At 37.1% G+C, this 23286-nt stretch overlaps 1 protein-coding gene across 5 annotated transcripts in view; it reads right to left on the reverse strand.

Moving 5' to 3' along the window:
• Positions 1–23286, reverse strand: part of EPHA7 (EPH receptor A7) — a 163353-nt gene that overhangs the window by 133195 nt on the left and 6872 nt on the right. For all 5 annotated transcript variants that reach the window (XM_061369828.1, XM_061369831.1, XM_061369827.1 and 2 more), the window contains exon 3: positions 20645–21314. In XM_061369828.1, the coding sequence (XP_061225812.1) occupies positions 20645–21314 (670 nt within the window). The remainder of the gene's footprint in view (positions 1–20644; positions 21315–23286) is intronic.

Below are 23286 nucleotides of genomic sequence, written 5' to 3' on the forward strand. Positions count from 1 at the left end.
ATTAAAGAATAATGATGTTTTCAGACATTCCTGATTTTGTGGGAACCCAATTAATTTCAATGACATGAGCTAAGCAAGCCCATCTAAAGGTTAAGATGGTAAAAAAAAAAAAAAAACAAAAAAAAAACCCACAAACCAGTAAATTATCAGATTGAGAACCCTTCTACTGAACTAATCTTTTAATTTCCAGTTTTGCAGGCACTTCAGGATGGTGTAAAGAGAAAAGAGAAATTCTAACGTGCTTAATGAGAAGCACAGAGCTCAATGGCCTCAGGTCCAGATCATACATTTAAATTGTATCTTTTTCTTTTTTCTCCCTAAACTGATATTACACAGTTCCTGTCTCTCTTGCTGTGTGGGTAAACCATAGTGAAGCCTTTTATATGGGCGGTACAAAAAAAAAAAATCGAACTTTTGTCACACCCCATGCCATTCAAGGAGGAACAGTAGCAGCATGAAGCACGGAAGAGGAAAAACGCACCTTATTCTCCTCCACTAAATAAGAATATGGCTGCACTTACAAATGAGCCCTTCTTTTGTTGTTATTTCTAAAAGGTATTTCCACAGCATTTACCATTGATATTTACTTTGTTAAAATGTTGTTTTGCGTGTGTGGTAAGCACTTTGAAAACTGTTATAAAAAAAAAAAAAACAACAAAAAAACAACAAAACAGGAGCAGGAAGTGGACTTGGGTCTTATGCAAGACAATCTCCCAGTCACTTCAAGTAGACAGGGTCAGGCCTCACCTTTATTCCAATGCATTTGCATTATTGACTTTATGAAACAAAGGCAAATCCCTAAGTAAAGAACTCACTGTGCAAACCAAGGATGCCTGCATGATCCTATATCATTAGCGATGGCAGCTCTCCACATGGCAGCCATGCACCACATACTGGCTGAGACACTGGCTATTTGCACAGCATACAGATACCACTTTGCTGTGGTATGCAAACCATTACATGATATGCCTACCACAGTGATGAAATAGCCTGCTTTACACTCGTATTCACCTGTTGATACATCCACTGCCTGGCACTCTGAAGTACAGGGTAGAGGCTGAGAAACACCTCCATCCTCAAGCTCAGCCCCTGCCTAAAATTTGTGCCCTCTGATTGCATGTCCTCACCTGTCCACAGTCCCTCCTCGGCAACATACCCTCCCCTTCTCACTCCTTGACAATACATCCCAAGCTTCAGTTTGACACTTTAAACAATTCAGTGCTTTGTGTGGGTGAAGTAAATTATATTACCAACTTTTATAAATTAAAAAAAAAGGCCAAATGAAAAGCCTTATTATTATACAAAAGAATAAATGGAATTGAGATTTTTTTCCCCATATGGAAAGCTTTGTTGTAAAATGATGTATTTTATTACTGCCCAACAAAATGGTACACGCTTTAACTGTTCTCTTTTGGGTACTCTTTATTAGTCACATAACCCATTTTTCTACTGATTAGGGAAGATGACTCAGTACTGAATATTCTGCTTCCTTACACAATTGATTTTTTTGTGCCTTTTTTTTCAATATTATTTTCTCCAACACTTTTCCTGGCTAGTCTTTATTAGTACAAATCATCTGCAGATGTGCTAGAAATTTCACATTACAGCTTCAAAGACCTTTTCTAGAATGTCTGGAGAACAAAGCAATTTTTCATATGTAATTCCATTCTTCTCTTCCCCAGTGATGTAACTGTCAAAGAAAATCACAGCTATGCTGACAATGCAATACAGAATGAACTTGGATCCATACACACTATTTCTGCAGAGGCCCAGAGTCCAGAGGTGAAAATTATCTATTATTCTAAGCAACAGAACTGGCTGATGAGATTAATCAGGAGAAAAATCAACCTAGCTCCAAGCAAGAACATCAAATTTCCAGTCGCTGCCAGGTTCCTTCCATGAGAGTGGTCGGACACAGCAACTATGTCAACAGCAAGCCAGCTGCTTGTACTGCCAGGCTTATTCCTGCCTTCAGACAGCAAGAGAGACTCCACCAGCCACCTCCCCACCGCTCACAGCTAGCTGTATCACAACCCCCCAAATAAATCTTCTGCTGACATTTAGTCCGAAACACCTTTTGTTTTATTCTATTTTGTTTAAAGGAAAAAGAAAACAACCCAGCAAACCAAAACCAAAGGGGAGGAAAAAAAAACCCAAACACAAGAACAAAAACAATAACCCACAAACAAACAGGGAAAGTACATTAAATCAAACACTTTCAATTTACATTATTTTTGGATCACTTCCTCAATGGCCTGCCCATGGAAATCTAACATTTTGCAAACTTTCAACTAAAACAAGAGCAATATTCAATACCGACAGGATGAAATAATTCAATCTGCCCATGGCTTAATTCACAAAGGCAAATTTCTCTATCACAGTCTCGTCCCAGAAATGAGAAATAAACTGCACTTCAGTATCCATTTCTGCTGGAAGAGAGGGCAGAACTGGGTCAGTTCAGAGGGGGGCATTTTTGGCATTCTACGCTTTTCAAAGGATAAAGCCTGACAAAGAGATAGACTATCAAAACTAAGCCAGAATGAGTCAATCTATAGCAGTGTAGTAAAATCAAAATGTGACTCTATCTGGTTATTACTCAATATAACTTGCAGAAGAAATGGGTCTTTGTAAAGCCTTGAACAAATTAATTTGCTTGCTTAGCAGACTTAGGGCTTGTTAAAGGCCCACTAAGGTGCCTCATTGCTTTCAATGCTCTCTGGCTCATTGCTCTTTCCACACTGTTCAGTAGCTGGTTGTAATTCTGTATTTCAGAAATTTTCTTCTAACTTCCACTAATTTCAAAATGATTGTAGAATGGCCTGAACATAGGACTAGGGAGGTGGAGGGAACCTTAGTTTATCTGGAAAAATTAGTCCTATAAGGTACAACATTAAAATCAGTTCAAACTAAAAGTAGCCTTTTAATCATCTGAACTAGATAACTCAGCAGTCATATGTCACAACCAGCATACAAATAACAAGAAGCTAGCAAAATACAGCGCTGTACTTCAAACAGAATCAATCACCAATTTATTTTTTTTTTCCAGAAACCTGGCATTTTTTTCCCTTTTTAGACTTTTTTTTTTTTTTTAAATCCCGTCTGATAGGAGTTGGCATCAAGCAAAGGGATACAGAGAAATCTCTAGCTCATCAGTTGCTAAGTAGATCAGTTACTGGAGTAAACGTTCACATCTTTAACAGGTACAAGCAAACAAAACTGATGGGAAGGACACAATCAATAAAAGTTTCCAAAAATCCTAGGACTGTTTATCTTAAGATTGTATCCGAGTGATTTCAATTAGATGCAGATTTGTTCTGGTATTTCTCATCTTTGCCCGCTTGTCATATAATTTGCCTCCCAAGCAACTCTAGTGATCAGGTTTTCTCAGTTCAACCATTAACTCATTCTTTGACCAAAAAAAAAAAGAAAAAAGAAAAATCTGTGGATATACTTGAAGTATTTTTCAAAAGCACAGGTATGGATTGCAGCCTTAAAGGTTGCTAACTATACTACAATCATCACTCTATTGTATTTTAAAAAACAATACTAAGGCATAATAGGGTTTTCTAGTCTTTTGTTACCTGCTGCTGTGTTCTGTACCCAGAGGGGAAAAACGTGCAAAGTTCATTGCTAGATACAGCTGAAAACTTTTATTAATAATGACTACTCATCCTGCATCTGCACTTTATTACCATAAACTATTATGCTCCTCTCTCATAAGGTACGCACACATTAGCCAGAATTCAGATAATTTACAAGGAAGAAAAAACCACAACAAAACCAAATCAAACTACTTTACACCTCCCATGAATGGTGCATGCTTATGTGCTTCCTCAAATCAGAACCACAGGCTGCTGAGAAAAACCACTGTGCCTTAAAAAGAGCCATACTGTGCCACCTGAAGTTACAACAGGTGTTTGACACTGGCTTTTACACAAGAGGACTGCAGATGCATTCCTTTTGTAAAAGTCTGTGGAAGGTTTGGAGGTTTCATCTGGATGAAATGCACTGTACAAATATGCAGTTATAATCAGTATGATTCTGTCTTGGATAAACTTCTGGCAAAGTGGAACCTATGAAAACTTTTTAACTTTCTGTAATTAAGACAATTTAGAATAAACATGTTTTGTCATGACAAAAAATTACTGGTGACAAAGACCTTAACCATTTCTTGTAACAGGCCTTCTACAGCATAGCCATGAAACCAGTATTTTTTTTTTTTATTTCTATGGTATGCTTCCTTTCATGAAGATATGTTGAAAAATAAACACTATTCTTCATTGTGTTCTAAAAATGTCTGCTTTGAACTATTCAGACTATTTTAATTACTCACTGTTTTATCAGCATATTTAAAATTTGCCCACTGACCCATATATTTCTTATCTAAGTCAACCAAGCTACTTCTCCCAGATCATTCAGTGCAGGTTAGCCAGGCTTTGTGAGCAATGCATAATGATATGCAAATGAAAACCATAACTATGTCAATTTAAGGTCAAAAAAGCCTATTTGTGGTTATTATGGAAATCAGTTTAAATGCGAGGTGGCTAAACAATGCATCTTTGCCTACTGGCTCAGCAAAAAAACACAAACAACCTGCCAACATCTGCTTTTTGAAGTGTCAGATAACATTATTTCCAGGATGACATCAAGGGCCTTCATTGGCTATGCATAAGGTCAGTGAATATTAACTTCATTTACACTTGGCTGAGAATTGGCTGGTGCCAACAATAGAGGTTTAGATCCTCTGCTGAGCAGGGTTAAAAACTGACAGAAAGCTGCCACTGAGGAAGATGGATGATGGTACTAGCTGACCCTATTCCTCCCCAAGTGTCACAGCTTTGGCCTCTTTTCTATCTCTGCAACAAAAGACCCTCTCTGAGCTTCCCAGTGGCCTTCAGCTTTATTGGTGCTAACAGGCCCAGACATTTTCATCGATTGGATTCTCTGCCTCTTAAACACAAGATCTTGCCCTCCCTGGCTAGCCAAACCTTGGCACAGATGTCTTTTTTTGTAATTGCTTCTCTGCTGTCTGTTGGGAAGGATGCAATCGGACAGGCGAACATCATGTCAACACAGAAAATGCTTCACCATTTCTCTCAGTTTCCCAATGGCATTTTAAGGGAAGTGATACGCTGTTTGCTGGGGGTTGGGGGGATTAACTCTTCATGGCTCCAAGTGTCTTTAAATTCAGAAAAAGAAGATGCTGTAACATTGCTGCAATAAAATTTTTGTGCATTTGTCCTGCATAAGGTTTACAAATGATGAATTAGCTTTTACAAACAAACTACTTTAAATACACACCTCTGAATGCACAGAAATTAATTAGTTTAGTGCTGTTATTGTGTATGTTTCTATGTCAGACCCTCAAAGGCTTTTCAGTCAAGTTCAAAGTAGATATTTTATAAATAATAAGGTTTGAAAAGTTCATAAAGTAAATATCTGTAGCATTTTCAGTCTGAGGCCATAAACTTCATAAAAACCCCACAAATACATTGGGAGCTTAAATGGATGACAACATACCTATTATATGGGATGAAAACAATCAGACATCCTTCAACATATGAATGACAGAATGACTGGAGGAATAATAACAAGGAAACATAATAAAGCTGTATAGAATGGTTTGGGTTTGAGAAAAATCAAAACTGATGTATTGTGGGATTTTTGTTTTGTTTCAGTTTTTTTTAACATCTGCTACTGGACATTGCTGGCATAAGAGTAATGGATTTGACAAGCTGCTTGTTAAGTCCAATGGAGCAACTCCTGTCTTCTTGTACACACCATGGAAACACATAGCCTCCTATCATAATTTATACATTTCCCTAGACTCTGGGCTGCACTGCATATGCTGTGTGCCAAACTGATTGTGCAAAGCCACCCTTAAAGGCGTTACAGCTAGCCAGAGGACTGGTCTCCCACTAAGGTGCAATCAACAGTGATTCCAACAACTCTTGCTCTGCCTAACATAGGTTTATAGCCAGAAGCGAAGGAGCACAGATTAAACACCAGTATTAAAACCTACAGCACAACTTATCTAGAAGGGACTAGCACAACTCTTAGAACTAGGTATGATCTAGAGACCATGCATATAAAAAGTAGCGGGAAAAAAAAATAAAGGGGAAAACGGGGGACAGGACACCAAGACTTTTTTTTTTTTTATAGAGCTATGCATTCTGTGGTAAATATTACGGAGTAACTCTCTCAAACACAGGGGAAGGAAAAAACAAAAACAATCAAGAAACATGATCCAACCTGGCAGTACAGTCTATAAAGGTGAATGGTGGTCAGCCACCAAAACTACGTCTTTTGCATGACATAATGTGACAGGATGGATCAAGTTATTTAAGTTTTCCAATAATGATGCAGTCATAATTGAGGGAAAGGGTTGGAGGATCACCAAGTAAAAAGGCAAACATTTTTTGCTGGCGGAGATCAAGAAATGGTACCATTTTCAAACTAGCTGCAATCAAAAAGGAAGTGGACCATAATCATAACAGTAGAAAACCCACTCATAATTCAACCATAAAATGAAAAGATGTACTATGAAAAAAAAGTGTAAAAGTAGCTGAACTGATTTTTGAAAATACAGCAATATATATATTTCTTAGAATAATATGTTTATTGCATACAGCCAAATGCAATATAAAATAATGCAATTGTGGGATTCTTATATGAAGATTCATGATGACTTCTTTTTTTTCTAACACTACCGATAGGAAATTTGGCCACAGTAATGACGAAAACAGACATTTTTCGTATTTGTAGTAACTCCCATTAAACTGCTTTTAGCAAGGACAGCAGGACTGAGCCCCTGCTCTTTGTGCTAATAACAGATGGTTATGACATGGGGCCAATTCCTGTTTTTCTTGCTCTCACAAGTAGACGCAAGGGACTACAATTTCTATTTTTATTTTTTATTTTTTTTATAAGTAAAGCAACCAACATTTTACCCAAGGGAAAATAAGCAGTTTTGCAACGAAGAACATTTGCGTTCCCCTTTTCCACTGGGTAAAAGTAAGGAGCTCTGACTCTTTGGTGTACCCTGCCAGCTCCAAAGAAAGCATTAAGGAGCCCCAGTTGCAGGTACTTGGAAGAAACAAATAGACAAAGAACTGGCACAAAGGTATGAAACAATGACAGCTGTCAACAGATTTCCCCAGTATGCTTCAGAAATCACTATCAAGAATGGAGATTAACACAGGATCCCCAGCAGCACACTACCTCCATCTGGACTGGGTAGAGTCTCACAAAGCATACAGCTATGAAGATTTTTTAAGAAGACAGGACAGATCCATTTGCTAACCTATAGAGACATGTAATATACAGAACAGCAGTTTCTCCTCAATGGAAAATTTTCAGGAAAAGGGCTCCAATCAGAAGATAATCTCTTTTTCCATCACTTAAGGTCCTACACTTGTGTGAGGGCAATCCCAAGCACAGCTAGAGGATGGGCAGAGAAGAAATTCAGAGCAGCCCTGAGGAGAAGGACTTGGGGGTGTTGGTCAATGAGAAACTGAACATGAGACAGCAGTGTGCACTCACAGCCCAGAAAGCCAACCGTATCCTGGGCTGCATCAAAAGAAGTGTGCCCAGCAGGTCAAAGGAAGTGATCTTGCCCCTTTGCTCTCATGAGACCGCACTTGGGAGTACTGTGTGCAGTTCTGGTGCCCCCAACATAAGAAGGACATGGAGCTGTTGGAGCAAGTCCAGAGGAGAGCCACAAGAATGATCGGGGGCTGGAGCACCTCTGATACAAAGACAGGAAATTGCGGCCATTCAGCCGAGAGAAGAAAAGGCTGATGGAGACCTCACAGCAGCCTTCCAGTATCTAAAGGGGACCTATAAGGATGCTGGGGAGGGACTCTTCATTAGGGACTGTAGTGATAGGACAAGGGCTAATGGGTTTAAACTTAAACAGGGGACTTTGCATTAGATATAAGGAAGTTCTTTACTGTGGGGGTGGCGAGGCACTGGAATGGGTTGCCCAAAGAAGTGGTGAATATTCCATCCTTGGCACCGTTCGAAGCCAGGTTGGACAGAGCCTTGGGTGACATGGTTTAGTTTGAGGTGTCCCTGCCCATGGCAGGGTGGTTGGAACTAGATAATCTTAAGGTCCTTTCCAACCCTAACCATTTTATGATTCTAATCAACAGCCCTCCATCTCTTTCAGTTAACAAAACCAACTCAATCATTATATATTTGTAACCATATTCTGAAAATTAAAATAAATAAAAAAAGAAAGTACCTGCGAAGCAAGTGCTTATCATACGCTGAAGGTGACCAAGGCTGTTCACCTTTACAGGGTATCTATCTCTTTATACAGGCTATACTGTCCATAAACCACCGTACTATGTTTCTTTAGCTACTACTGTCACTGCTGTATGACCAAATGGCTAGCTCAAGAAGCAGGAGTTCCCACAGGACATAGGCTACTGAGCCTAGGGCAAGTGTAATTTGTATGTCACGTGCAATGTGCTTGTTATATCTTCCTTAAAAGGAGGTGTGAGAGCGCCACAAAGTTGGGCTTTCATTTTACTGAATATAAATACACCATTGACTGAGGGAGATGGAAATAACTGGTATGACCAGAGATACTTAAAAATCACTGCTCTTGGTTGTAGATTTGCAAGATTGAAAAGACTCTTCCATCTCTGCATTTCAATGCAATATACATCACATTTGGGGATTTTCTTATACCTAAAGAAGAAATTCCATTATTATATACCCATTAGATAAGAACATACAGCACTTTAAATAGGGACATCAAAAATACTGTTTCAAACTGAATGTTTAAGCCCCTCACACCACTCACAGCTAGACACAGAATAAGAATATGCTACTCATATTTACCAGACAAAATTAAACTCTTCTTAACTGACCATCATGGTGTGAGAAACCTAAAGATGTAATGTACAAATCAAGTGAATCTAGGATATCTGCCTCTAGGAAGAAGGAAAGCCCAAACAAAAGATTTTTTTGCATACATGGAGCTGATCTCTAATGCTTTTATGTTTTCAGATGACCTGAGCAGCCTGTTTGTACATAGTCCCTGAACACGTCCATCAATCCATGTCAGCATTCTTCCAAGCTGCACTTGGACTGGCAACTGGCAGTCAGTTATCTCCTGAATGTTAATTAATAATGAATAGCCTTGTCACTTCTTAAATACACAAGATGTCATTAAATGGTAGAATTTTAAAAATGGGGTTTGTTCTGTGAGAACAGGGATTTTATTTTTATTTAGCCCTTGTATTGAGAAATAAAAATCCTTATTTAAAGATTGCACATAATTTGTACTATCAGCATGTACTTTATCTTCAAAAAAACACTCTAATTTTGTCATGCAATTTTGATTTGTATGCTCCTGGATACATGATTTTATAATGGTAATACACAATACAGTGACTGTGTAGCTCTACATGTGACAGAAAATCTTTAAGATAACAGATCAAAAGTAGACACATCATTGTTTCCTCCTCTGTCGTACTCACACGGGAAAAAGTGTGATTTAAAAAGAAAAAGTGTGATTTGTTTACTAGCATTATTCACTAACAATTCCACTGGTAAGACTTCTTTAATAATAGGCCAAATAGAGACTTCTTTCAACTGACAAACTAAAGCAGACAGACAAGCATACACATTGTAAAGTCAAACAGTTGCTCCTTTTAATCAGAAAACTAAGTGATACACAACTAACAATAAGTGAAAGTGAACAGAAGAGATAGTCACAGATCACAGACTTAATATTCTATTCCATCTGCATTAGAGGACAAGATTTTCAACTCTGCTCATGATTTTAAGCACATGATAGTTCCACACTTCCCAGAAGCAGGCTGCAGATTAAATCTGTCTGAGACTTCCATAGGTGAGATAATTAAATGACAATATGTAGCCCTGGGATTTGCTTACAGTTATAACAATGTGCATTTCATTTAAGTATCATCTGGGGGAACTTCATCCATACTTTTTTTTTAGTTAGTGACAATAAAAATGCCCACATTTTGAAAGTTGTCTATTTGTCTCTATAAACACGTGTTAATTTTTACTGAAGAGCTACTGGTATGGGATAAAACTTTTCAATAAGTTGGATAAAAATGAAAATAGTTATCCAATTTATCACTGTGCAAACAAATCAGTCAAGAAAAAATGCTGACACTTTGAAACATGAGAAATCAAGCATCCAAGATTAGTGTTTGATTTCAGCTAAGAGGCTGTATAATGGATCTGATCCAGTAGAACAAAGTCGAGTAAGAACATCCACTCTTCAGTAGGATTCCAGTTACATCTGAAAAGTATCTCTCCCTATTTGAAAAGTATCTACCTCTCTATGAATCAGTTAAAAGAAATACCAAAGATGATCTTAAAATATTGAATAAGAAAATGTAACTAGAAAAATAACAACAGCAAAAAAACTTTTTTTTTTTTTTTTTTTTAAGACTCCATACAGAACCCTATGGTCTAAGAGAAACAAAAAAAAGATCAATAAGTCCCCATTTGTTCTGGCGTATGAACACATCATCATTATAAACAAATGAAAACTCAGTAGAACATTTTCTCCAGTTCTGTCATTCACTTCAGAAATATATACATGTATGTATATCGTGTGAATAGATTGATCAGACAAAAATATGTTACCATTTTGAATAATGAGAGCTCAAAAATCCAAGATTAAATGTTTCATGGTTTATATATATTTGTTTGTATAGTAAGTATATGTGTATATATACACTACTTATATAGGTATATAATGTGCATATATATGTATATAATATATAAAATATATGCTATGCATATTTATGTATTTTTTATTTATATATATTTATATCTATACATAAAAGAAAGCTCAGAACCTAAGAGACTGGAAGCTATCCCTATGAATGGTTCTAAATGCTAGACTGTGAAGAGCAAATTTCATCAGGGGCTAATAAAACCTTCTAACAGTGACTGCATGTTAGTTAATGGGCATGCCCTATTTGAAGCAAGAGATCCAAGTTCGAATTCTCTTCAGAAAGAAAAATACTTGACCTAAGTCTGGAAAACTTGAGTTGAATGAAATCATGTAAACATGATCAGTGATCACAGCCACATGTTGCCCACTCAGACCTTACTCCACAGGCAGATTTCTGAACATGTAATTTGTTCCAGCACCAACAGAGCTGAGCTGTTTGGCACAGAAGCTGCCAAACTTTTAGGCATACAATAAACTTTACTTATAAAATCTCAATTACCCACATTCTTCAAGCATTTTCGTAGTAGCTAAGTAAAGGCTCCAAGACTCTAAATTAGAGCTTTAATGAGATTCTCAACGCCATGTCCCTCTGTGGACACAAATGGATTGGATTCAAATAGGCACCACACATTCATGAAATTTATCTTTTGTTCTCAAAAATCTACCCATACAATAGTTTAGTGGAAGAAAAAGATGGTACTTTCAGGAAGTTCAAAGAATAGTGTTTGCTACTCATAAATGAAGACTAGCTAGTAAGCTCAGAAACTGAGGGGTTTGGAGGGTTGGAGGCCACAGGCAGTACTAACTTCAGTTGAAGTGGATCGGGTTAGACATCTACAGAGAAATATGCATTTGCACACTATGTCACAAGGCTTGAGCAAAAGCATATATGTGATCATGCAAGAAAAATAAGCTCTATCAAGTATCAGGGGACACTTGCAATTTAGTCACACCACTAGAACATACCCAGTAAGGTGAAGGAAATGTACAGCAGGTCACATGCATATGGCTATGTAAGATCCCCCAAATTAGTCACCTGCCAGATCATCTCTAAGTATCACTTTCAGAGGCCACTCTAGTTCAATCCAATGTGTTCAATCTACTGGAAAAACAAACACCATTTATCTAGGATGGGTGATTTCACATTCACTAAATGTAAGGAAAGAACGATAACAAGTTATAGCTACTAATTATGCTAGAGATTATAGATCTCATGTATGGCCAGTGGAATTTGATTCCTGTTTGTATTTGCTCTTCTGTACACATTTATACTAGCACAGTGCCTATGTTTCAGAAAAACACATCTAATCAAACATGTACTTAAATATGTTTCATCAACTTTCAACATCAAGTTTCAGACATGCCTACAGTTACTTAAAACTTTAGCACTTTCCTCAGTAGGAAAATACTAACACATGATGTTACTCTCAGAGTTAACAGGAATCTTTGCCATTAAGTTCTAGGGACGATGCCTCAGCCCATAGTCCTACAGACAGTTTTCCGCAGTCAGCATTATTTCCTTAAAATAGTCAAAACTTGTTTACTGAAAAGTAGGAACCCCATTTTTACACTTTCTACAGCATATTTACAGCAATACACAACATCAGAAATTTTTCTCTTAAAAATCAGTAGCCAACCAGGAAGCCAGGGCTCCAGACTTGCATAAGCTTCCCAAAATTGAACCTGTACCTTATTTCACAATTATAGCAAAATAATTGTTGAATTTATGTATATTAAATACATTGCAAAATAATAACAGTGATTATATTTCTTAATCATGTACTTCGTTTTCATCCATCAGTCACACACATTTAAGGACTGTCAGGTGTCAGAAAATACTAATAATTATAGTTAATTAGACTTTTATTAGAAAATGCTTGACATTATTATTGCAGGAGAGCCATGTCTTCTCAAGAGTCACATGTAACTAATCCAAACCATAAAAATATAAAAGTTACAATTACCAATTTACCTTGGGTAAAACCCCCTTATGTTTCTACATATGTGAGCAACTTTATTCTCCTTAGGATAGACAGTGGGGCCACCAAGATAAGTAAAGCTGTATAGCCATGTACATTGACAGGATCAGGACTTCAGAAGTGTAATAACTGAACCCAATTCTTATTTCACACAAGCTTTATAACTGGTTGCTCTTGCAACTCTGAATTATAAATTAGCTTAATACTAACCAAAATTTTCTAAAATGCATATACCTTCTAAAAGATCATCCTAAAAGAAAAATCTCTTCTTAATGAAAAAATACAGAAGTAGCAAAAAGAGCATTAAATACTGAACAATCACTCTCCAGTATGTTTGCATACTGTGTTTATGAGGGAGACTTGATGAAGTCATTAACAGGAAGTACGCAATAACACTCTTTGACCAGAGACACTGGACATATTGCTGATACAACTGAGAACAAGAAATGAGGTAGGAGATTCCCACAGAAAATAAAGTTTCTGCTGTTAAGTAGGATACTATCTACTTTCAAATATAACATACATTTTTCATTTGTATTAAGGACAAGATAACTCACTGAGAGATACAGGCAATGGAAAGATTAGGAAGTGCACAGGGATAAAAGCTTCTGTAAGTAACGAGAAAACTGTTCACAAAAATGTCTTAAACATATTTGCTATTGTTGTTTTCTCAACAATGCAAGGTGATTACATAAGCCATCATGTAAAGAAAAATTACTTTTATGAAATTAAAGATGGCTAATGCTAAATTAAACAGTAAACCTGCTCTTTTTTGTTTTGTTTCTTCTCTGCTTGATGTTACAACGTACTGTGAAGGCCTACTGTAAAAAACATCCACATATTTTCCCTGTCATATGAACCGTGTTTGGCTTTTAATAAGCTTCCTGAACATATTTTTCTAATTCTCTTGAGGAAATCCCTTACAAATTGTTTCATTCTTAACTTGGATCCAGCCTTAAGTACTTATTAACAAAGTACTATTTATTGTGGGGGGAAAGCAGACATGAAACCAACACAACCATGACATAAACAAAGTATACACATTGAGCACACTTTGAAAGATCTGTTTTGTATTTGTAGGTATTAACTTGAAACTGTTTTACTTCTTTTCAATTTAAAGTGTTAATCCACGGGCTGTGTACAGTTTACTGTTTTTAATAACTAAATTAGCATTGAAGACAGAGCTTGCACTGTACAGGGAAAACACTGAGATTTAGTGATGAGGAGTCAAGAAGCAGCAATTCATTTCTATACTGCAGTTCAAGTGGAAATAAGCATGATACTAACTGAAAATCCACATAAAGAGAAAACTACCTCCACAGTTTCCCAAGAAAAAGACAAGTTATCCTCAAAGATCTAATGCTGTTTAATATATACGACATGCTGGAGCGGCTGGGGAGCAAATATTTTCATGATAACATAGAAAGCTTAGGATGCAGCAAAATTCAAAAGCCATAAACAGACACATAAAATAGATTAGTCAAACACTTATTAACATGTTCCTCTCTTTTCTGTGATCAGCTCTTCCCTTAAACGATCTCTATTTCCAGTTTCTCTATAGGCTAGTGATTCTCTTTTTCTCAGCTCCTGGAACCATGTTTTCTACCTGAGATGTTGTGGGGGTTTTTTGTTTTGTTTTCTTAAAAAGAAATAAAAGTAATATTTAATGGAGTGCACGTACACTTCAGATTCCCCTAACAAGGATTACATGTGTCACTTCTCCCATTTCAGTCAAAAATAAAAGAATATTTAAATTTATTTTAGTAGCTTAATTTTCAGAGGTTAACAGAAACCTCAGACAAAAATAAACCAACCAAACAAAAAAACCCACCGCAAAACAAAAATCTTCATCTAAGATGACTTAGAAAATATACTTAGAAAATTGTAACAAAGTTATTACACTCCCATTGCACCCTTGACAGATTTCTGGGCAGAAGATTTTTTCAGAAGCAAGATGTATGGTTTTGGGCAACAGACATGGCATGATGAGATTCCATTTCTAAATAGCAACTAAAGCTTCATTTAGAACAAACAGAAGATAAGACTTTATGACTAAGGAGTTAACAGCCCAGCTGTTGAGCAACCATAGCTAATTCAGCAGTGGCATCCCAAACCCGTAAAAAGACAGCTTTAGTGCTTCCTCTGTAACTAAAGGAGAAATTACTAAGATTCTGTTAGATGTCATTGCTGGCTTTGTTTTGATTTTAAAATCTGTGCACAGCAGTGAATCTGACAAAACAAAAACAAACAAACAAACATAAAAACCCAACAACAAATTTAGTTTAAGAAATTGATATTCAAAATGCAAAAATAAAATTAATTCCTGGAGACAACAGAGTCTCTGAAAGTGAACAGAAGGGTGCAGAAGGGTGAAAAAGAGGGGCGAGGGAAGGGAAAGAGCTGTATATTCAACTACATTATCCAACAATTTCACTTCTAGGACCAGGCTCCAGATTGCCCACCTGCCTCTACTATTTCACTCCTTTCAGCTCTTCTGAAGCAAAATAACAGTTCATTGGAAACTAAATCTGTCAGAAGCTCTACAAATTAATTTTAGGGTTCACTCTGATGACATTATAGGTGACAACTAGCTGGTTTCAACTGCCTCCACCACTTGATCACTTCAACATCACCTTACTTCTTAGAGATCTTCATGTCACACTTTAGAGAGGATGTTGTATCACCGAAACTATGATAGCCTATAATCAAACAAATCAATCTAATTCAGACACTTCAGGCAAAGGAACACTACAAAAAAAAAAACAACCCTGTATCTTAGGGCCAAAAGGCAAGACAGAGGAGAACTGAAAAAAATGCTATGAAGCACTGAGACACCAGTTTCTGCAACTGATGGCTAGCCCTGCCACTAAGAACCCAAGCCAGGAAAACGCTTTTCAAAGAGGATGAGTGTAACATCTCAGTATCTACATAGCTCCTCTCCCCTTCTCATCTCTGTGTTGATGCATCCAAAAAGCCGAAGGCCATGAACAAATTAGGTCAAAGAAACTCAAATGACTTAGGGACTCTTGATAAACTCATTAAAATCATTCTATGAACACTAGATTGTTCTGAAAGAAAGATATAACAAGAAAATACATATTTCTACCACATCTCTCTGACACCGGCTGTCAGAAGACCCCAGGGTGAATGAAAGCTAAAACATTCAACATTCTAGAAGCTACAAAGGGGTCTGGAAGCAGAAATCACAGCTTTGCATTTCTTAGTAGGAACACCTTTGGTATTCTTGACCATCTAGCTAGAAGTTCTTACTTTTACCTTTAAAGTATCCAATACGTTTTTCTGAACCCTACAAGGATCCTTTGGAAATACATTTACATGATTTTTTTTTATTATTGTTTTAAAATCCAATTGTTCCTAGGCAGCTGCATCTGGGACCTGATACCAGATCACAATGACCTTTCTTTAAAAAGGGACAGAAAAATTATTTAATGTGTTAGGGGATAAAAAGGGAAGGAGGTAGACACACTCCTTTGAACTTCTGCTGGCTTCAGAGAAAATGGCAAGACTCAGAGATATCCTCACTTTCTGCTTTGGTTCAATTTGCTGAGAATAATTGCATTCTCTTCCCTAGAGTAATTTTGGAAGCAAATGGAAGAAAGGTAACTCTTCTTCAAAAAAGGAAGCATTTAGAGCCTTGATTATGTAAATGCCATTGAAGCAGCTTTCTAACATTCTTCCCTTTCTCTACAAAGTAAAACATTTTCAAGTTGAAAGTGCAGGAACATCAACATAAGTTACTCAAGCTACAGGTCACCTACAGCTTTTGGGAGACGCTACCTGTGCTAAACCCTAGACCCATTTCACAATATGTGCAACTTGGGCTTTTTATAGGCATGGTAACATTCTTTTAATGACAACGTATTCATATTTCTCCCGTAATTCATTGCCCTCTACTAATAAACTTGTGGTACATCAGCTCTTAAGTGGAATAATATATTAAAAGAAACAAACCAAAACAAACCTCGCCAAACAAAAATAAATAAATCCTAAAAAAAAAAAAAACACAAAAAAAAACCCAACAAACCCACAACCACACATAATTTACCACAAATGTAATATTTCACAAAGTCAAGAGATAAAAGTTTGAAAAAAGAAGGGACACATACGATTTGTAGTCAGGTACAATAAGCAGCACATGACGAAGTTTGGAAAGAAAAGACTATACCTCCCTTTCTACCTCACCAAAATAAGATGTACAAATAGCTATAATCCCCTGCCCATTTGGGGGCAAATAAAGCAACTGTTGATGCAAACACTATTATAAACTGTTTAACAGTAAAATGCACCCATTTGGCTTTCCCTAGAAACCCGAAATTTCAGATTTGGTGCCCATCATCTATGTAATTTTTCAGTCCAGGTGTATGAAGAGATGCTCCCTACCTTCTGAAATATCACACTATTGCTCAGACTGAATAAATGTAATTCTCTCCTTCCCCACCCCCAGCTAACACAAAACAGATGGAAAATACACTGGAAGTTCTCAATTATTTTCTAGTTCATATACCAATCACTGATCTCAGAGTGCTCCTTAGATGCACAACATATCAACTGAACTCCACTGTTAGAAAAAGAATCAAAGGTACATATACTGGGAGTTTACTACAGTTACTAAGAACTTCATTGTTTTTTTGTGTTTGGTTTGGGTTTGTTGGGATCTTTTGGGCCTTTTTTTTTTTTTTTTTTTGTGGTTGGAACAGATGCAACACACAGGTCTTGGAAGAATTGAGTATTTCTAAGTACTTTTGCTAGGCACCTTTCAGGACAATCCTTTAAAACATACAACTTCCACACCTAAGCCTAGTGTTACATATCAGCAGACATAAGATCAGCAGAGGAGATAGTGTCTCTGACCATAAGCAAAAGAACCTGCAATTCAAAGTTCAGAGGCTCATCTAGTTTTCTCATGTTTGTTTCACCCAGCTTTCAGATTTTGCTTTAAATGACAATTACAAGTTCTCTGGAATTTCGCTCTTATGTATGTGTGTTATCATAATTAATAATTGAGAGGGAAAAGACTCATTGGCATATCTATATTGAGAAGTAATCGGTGTGCATTGGGGAAAAAAAAATAAAAATAATGCAGTTTGAAAACTCGAGCACTAAAGAAGGGACACGCAGGAGCTCATTTTCCAGGTTATGTGTTTCACCACTCACTGTTTTCCTCCTTAATCTTCCCTAGCATTACAAGTTACTTACTATGGTCATGCAACAACAAAACAACAACAACAACAAAAAAATCTTCTGGCAGCACACCCAGTGCAGAGTTGCATATAAATCAAAATTCAATTGTTTTAGTATCTGAACTATTTCACATACAGGAGAGGAGAGAAGCTGTATGCAAAAGTAATACATTCTTCAATCACAGCCAGCCAATCAAGCCAGCATATCACAAATGAAAATCCCCACTGAGCTACAGGCTGAAGAGCTATTTGGAACTACAATGTGGCCACCTACTCCTACCTTTGCTACAATGCAGCCAGATAAGGTATTATTCTTTATCTTTAAAAGACCTTCCTATTGTGTTAAGTTAATTCAGCTGAGCTTTAGCAAGTGTGAGAGAGGAATCACAGACTTATGCCTATTCTGACTGAGCACAATGACTTCTGCCATGAGTAGTCCCAAAGAAGTCACGCAGCATGCCAGGTACAAAGTATTTGCAGAAGTGAGCCCTCAGACAGGGCTGTAAAAGCTCTGGGTTAAGGAAGCAAATGCCAGCTTGCTTCTGCTTGATCTGTTACACAGCTTGACAGTAACAGATAGCCAGCTGCATTAGTGTCAATGTTCAGATAAGTTTCTCTCAATATCTGTCACAAAAACCAGACATGATATCAGTGTTCCAGTTGTATTACTGGTCACTACATAGCTGATCATAGTTAATAACATCCTCAAGCACAGACATGGCTAAGCAGTATCGCAGACAGCAATTACTATTGTGCACCACATTCACCTAGATCATTCTGACTCTGAGCTGCCGACGGCGCGCATTCAGCAAGTGCTTGCCTCCCACCTTTTCCCTCTCAAATACATTAACTTGCCTCAATATGGAGCCAGAGTTTGTTTTGAAACTCTTAACAGGATCACTGAAAGAAAAGAGGAAAAATACCATAAATGATCTTCTGGACTGTTTCCAGAGTAGTGTATTCTCTTAGTGATTGCTTTGGATGCAAGCCAAAAGCAGGAAGTATTCTTGCAAATGAGCTCGCTACTATACTCAAGTACAAGTTATCATTTAATTCTTTTGTCAACATTGGCATGGTTAGAAATTAAGAAGCCTGTTTAATAAACAGGTTACTTGCATTTCAGTTACCAAACACCAATTTCTTGTCTATCCATCCCCCCCAGGCTCACTCAGCTCCTGTCCCCCCACCCACTTCCCAACATACACTCTCTTCATTTTTAGATACTTCTTCTTTTTATTGGAAGTACAATGAAATTAGTATATTAATTACGTCAACAATGACTAGGTCTGTAACCACGAGCAAGTTAACTGAGGAAAACAGTCAGTCAAAAAAAAACAAACCAACCACTTAACAAAAACATTTGAAAGCAACATAGTGCTTGATATTTTCAACAGAGCTTTAATACAGTCTACTGAATGGTTTTGTCAGGGCAGTTTTTCACATTACAATTACTACTAATGAGATCACCTTCCACAGTATATAAGCCCTCATCCCTTCCCAACAGAACAATGAAAGATTTGTGCAAGGCTAGAAAGGCCTCAGATCAATTCCACTCGCTTCACCTTGTACCAAATTTCCTCATAAAAACTCATCAAGAACACAATCATGTTTTTATTTCCTGAGGACAAATTATTAATAAGGAGACTCATTTATTTTGCTTTAAGGCGTCCCTAACCCTGTACAGATTCTGAAGTCTTCACACAGACACCTCAGACCCAGTGACTGCTGCCAGCTTTGTTTCTGGATTCTGTAGGTTTCTCCTCTTCACAGATCTCTACCTTTTTTTCCAGTTTTTGATTTAAAACATTTCTTACCAACAAATGTATGCATATCTTACAATAAGAATATGATATATAACTCCTTGTATTATCTTATGATAAAAATGATAGACCTGTATCAAATGGACATGAAAATACCTGTTTTCAAACAAACTGCCTATTGCCATGTTTTTACTGTAAGCAAAGACAAAGAAATCTCCTTTCTCACACATACATAAATGCCTCATGCATGTAGCCCCAGAGACAGCAGTGCTAAAGTTAAGTATAATTCTAAGAATATGGATAACTGAATCAGTCTGAATTAGAAAGTAGAACTCAGTAGTCTCAGATATGCTAGTATTTTAAACTAATCATCATGATCTCAGAGCAGCCCAAAGGTTTAGGTTAGTTTTATACAAAAATATATTACAGTAAGGAAAACATAATACATTCTCAAACATTGATATTCTGTTTGAAAGTTCGATCTTGTTTTTTAATTTTTACACACTCAACACAAACCTCTTTTTATTGTGTGTATTCTTCCCCTAACTAACCACACCTTGTTCTAAATTTACTACCTCAATTTTAGTTTCACTGCAATTGTGCCACAGATCATGTGAAAGAATGAATTTTTTTAACTACTCATATCTAAGATTATTGATACAGTGTTCTGTTATAGGTAGGACTTTCTCAGCATTACCAAGAGGTACAGGAAAATCACCTTAGCTGCTTTAAAATATTAGTTCTGGATCTATATTTATACTTCATACAACTTTAACTCTTCTTGTTTAAAGTGTAGTATGTACCCACTGACGTCTATATCCAGGACTGTTTTAGATTAGCGAGTGTGAAGTTTACAGATTGAGGATCTTTAAAAGCAGACTGATGACATATTTCTCTTGAAAAAATATAATAAAAATAAGCTTACAGAACATGACCTATAATGTACATATTACAGCAAGTTGTATGTTTACTTACGTTCACATGTGTCTCCTTTTTGCTGATATCCTGCTTTGCAGATACATTTTCCAATAGGCACTAACCATTCTCCCTCTGCGCTACAGTGCATCTTCGGTGAGTTCTCCGCCTCCTCTTCTGCACTGCTGACACAAGTTCCCCGTACTTCAACTAAAGAGGAAAACTCTGAGCCAGTCACTGTGTCGGGAAAAATAGCTAAGTTCTCAATGATGGACCAGCACTTCTTGTAGTAGACTTTGACAGAGACCAAAGCAATGCAGGCCCCTACATCCTGAAATGCAAGATAGAATCCTTTTTTGGACAAAGGTCCAATTTCTCTCACCTCTGTGTTAAGTTTCATTTTTCTCTCCCCAAGATCACCCTGGGTAAAACTTTCATCTGCTGCAATAGTGTCTATTTTTACATATTGGTTTTCTCGGATATTCCTGCCAGTGTCGTAGTCTGTTTCATAATAATACAAGTTAAAAGTTTCTTTACAAGTCCCCAGAACTCCAGGAAGACTGTTACAATCCCTCAGTGTGAATTTCAGTTCTACAAAAATCCTTTGTGCATTGCTTTTTGCAATCCAGTTAGTCCGAAGCCAGTTGTTTTGGTTTGATTCCATCACCTGGCATACCTGGTATGTTCGTATAGGAGTGTAGTTTTCATCCAGTCCACTAATTTCTTCCCACTGAAACAGTAACAAACAGTTAGTAATACAAAACAAGTATGCTATCAGATGCAACTATCATGCATTTTAAAAGGCTTCAAATAACTCAAATCTCCCTTCCTTAACAGTACAGCTTCATAAAAGGTAAGTTAAAATACTCTTAAAACACAAAAATCTGTATTGACATAGCTGCCCGCTCTTCTCTCCCTCTGCTTTACCCACATAAAAATAAATTCTAAAAATCACTGTCGTATCAGGAGCACAGATGCAAAAAAACGGAGAGCCTCAGAAGTTTGTTAAGCATACCAAGTTCTGATTACACATGGGGCTCTCCCACATTTCTTTAAGGTCATGAAAAGAAACCTAAAAATCAGTGAAGTCTTAGACACTGAAATTGCTCAGCGTTACAGCACATAAAACTTGTGTACATAAAACTTCCAGGGGAACTTGTATAGAAAGCATGGGATCAGGTTCTGAAACTTGCGAGTCAGATGATTTTCACTCCTACATGATGAAAGTGAGAGAGAGAAGGCAAGAGAAAACAGACAGAATTAAAAGTCTGAAAACAAGAAAACATTTTGGTTGTCCGCCTTCTGTCCTACTTGCAAACCAAAGAAGGTAAGTAAGCAGGAGCTCTTTGCCTCACGTTTTGTTCAGTGACTGCATCCATGTTAAAAGGAGCAAACTTCATTTAGCTGGGAGTTCAAATGAACCATGAGATTACAGGCATAATTAAGAACAATCCCCACGACTGAAAGTTCACTGGTTCAAAGCCTGAGTTTTGCAGTTGTTCTTCTCTTTAGGGTACCAACTATGTAACAAACTGGTAAGCCTGTAACAGCCCCGTAGTTTTTAATGTCCTTTAAGAACGTGGGAATTTGCACCTTCGCAATGGCAAAACTTCCCCTGGAATAAACCAGGCAGATCTGCCCAGGTGTAACCAAAACAATTATCTGTCACCTTTTTTTCACATTTCTTGTATCATTTAGTTTACTGTTGAAACCGCAGCTGTAATAAATTAGGGGAGGCAGTTGAGCTATCCTTACCCTATGATAGAGACAACCATGACCATGACTTCTCTGTGTGCAATTAGCCCTTTGGCCCTGTGTCAATAATGCACTTAAGCTCATGCTTAAGATCAATGACAGTACTTATAAGCTTACTGGTAAGCATGTGCTTAAGTGCTTTGTGGGACTAGCATACTCAGCACCTTTTCAGGATGGAGCACCCACTGACATTCCTTACACCAGTAACCAAGCCTGGAAGGCATTGGTTTGGAAGACCAGGAGCCCTACAGTATACAGTACTTTGCAAGCCTATTTGACAGCAAATGAGATCATTTTACTGTTGGTGTACTGCTCCAAGAAAAAGCAGATGTGGCTGAATTGATACTGGAAGTTACCACCACGTAATATATCACAGCTGCAGATGCTGAAATGCACAGTTGTAAATATCAAAGTGCATTTCAAAGACTTACAGTTAACATAGATGTGGTATGTATGGTATTATAAATGCATATGATATTAAATGATTGATATATATTAAATGGTCATGGAGTTAACTGGAATTATTGCTATATGGAAGAGTATTGATCTCAAAACAGAAAGTCTATCTTCATAATAGATTTATTAGAGCTGAATAAGATTTTTTTTCTCCCTTTATATAAGTAGTACAAATAAGGAAATTAAAAGGGGCCCTGGATGGAGGCTTTTGGCTCTGCCATGTTGAAAAACAAAACAAACCAACCAACCAACAAACAAACAAAAGAAAAAAATATGGCAAAAAAAGGCACAAAGGCTAAATTTTGTCTGGTTTTACATTCTCCATTTCACATCAGTTAGTACTGAGTTTGGTTGTTGTGTTTTTTTTAATTGCGTTGGGGGTTAGTTTGTTTGTTATCTTGTGTAAGTAGTCCTCCCTCTAAACACTGTGCCAGATTCTGCAATGATATATTCCAGTTAGACAATGTATCATAGCTTAGAATGGAAAGTAA

This window comes from Neopsephotus bourkii, unplaced genomic scaffold (genome assembly GCF_033783945.1).
Source record: "Neopsephotus bourkii isolate Nb327-2 ecotype Australia unplaced genomic scaffold, CSIRO-AGI_Nbou_v1 NB_1511, whole genome shotgun sequence".
Taxonomy (NCBI): Eukaryota; Metazoa; Chordata; class Aves; order Psittaciformes; family Psittacidae; genus Neopsephotus; species Neopsephotus bourkii.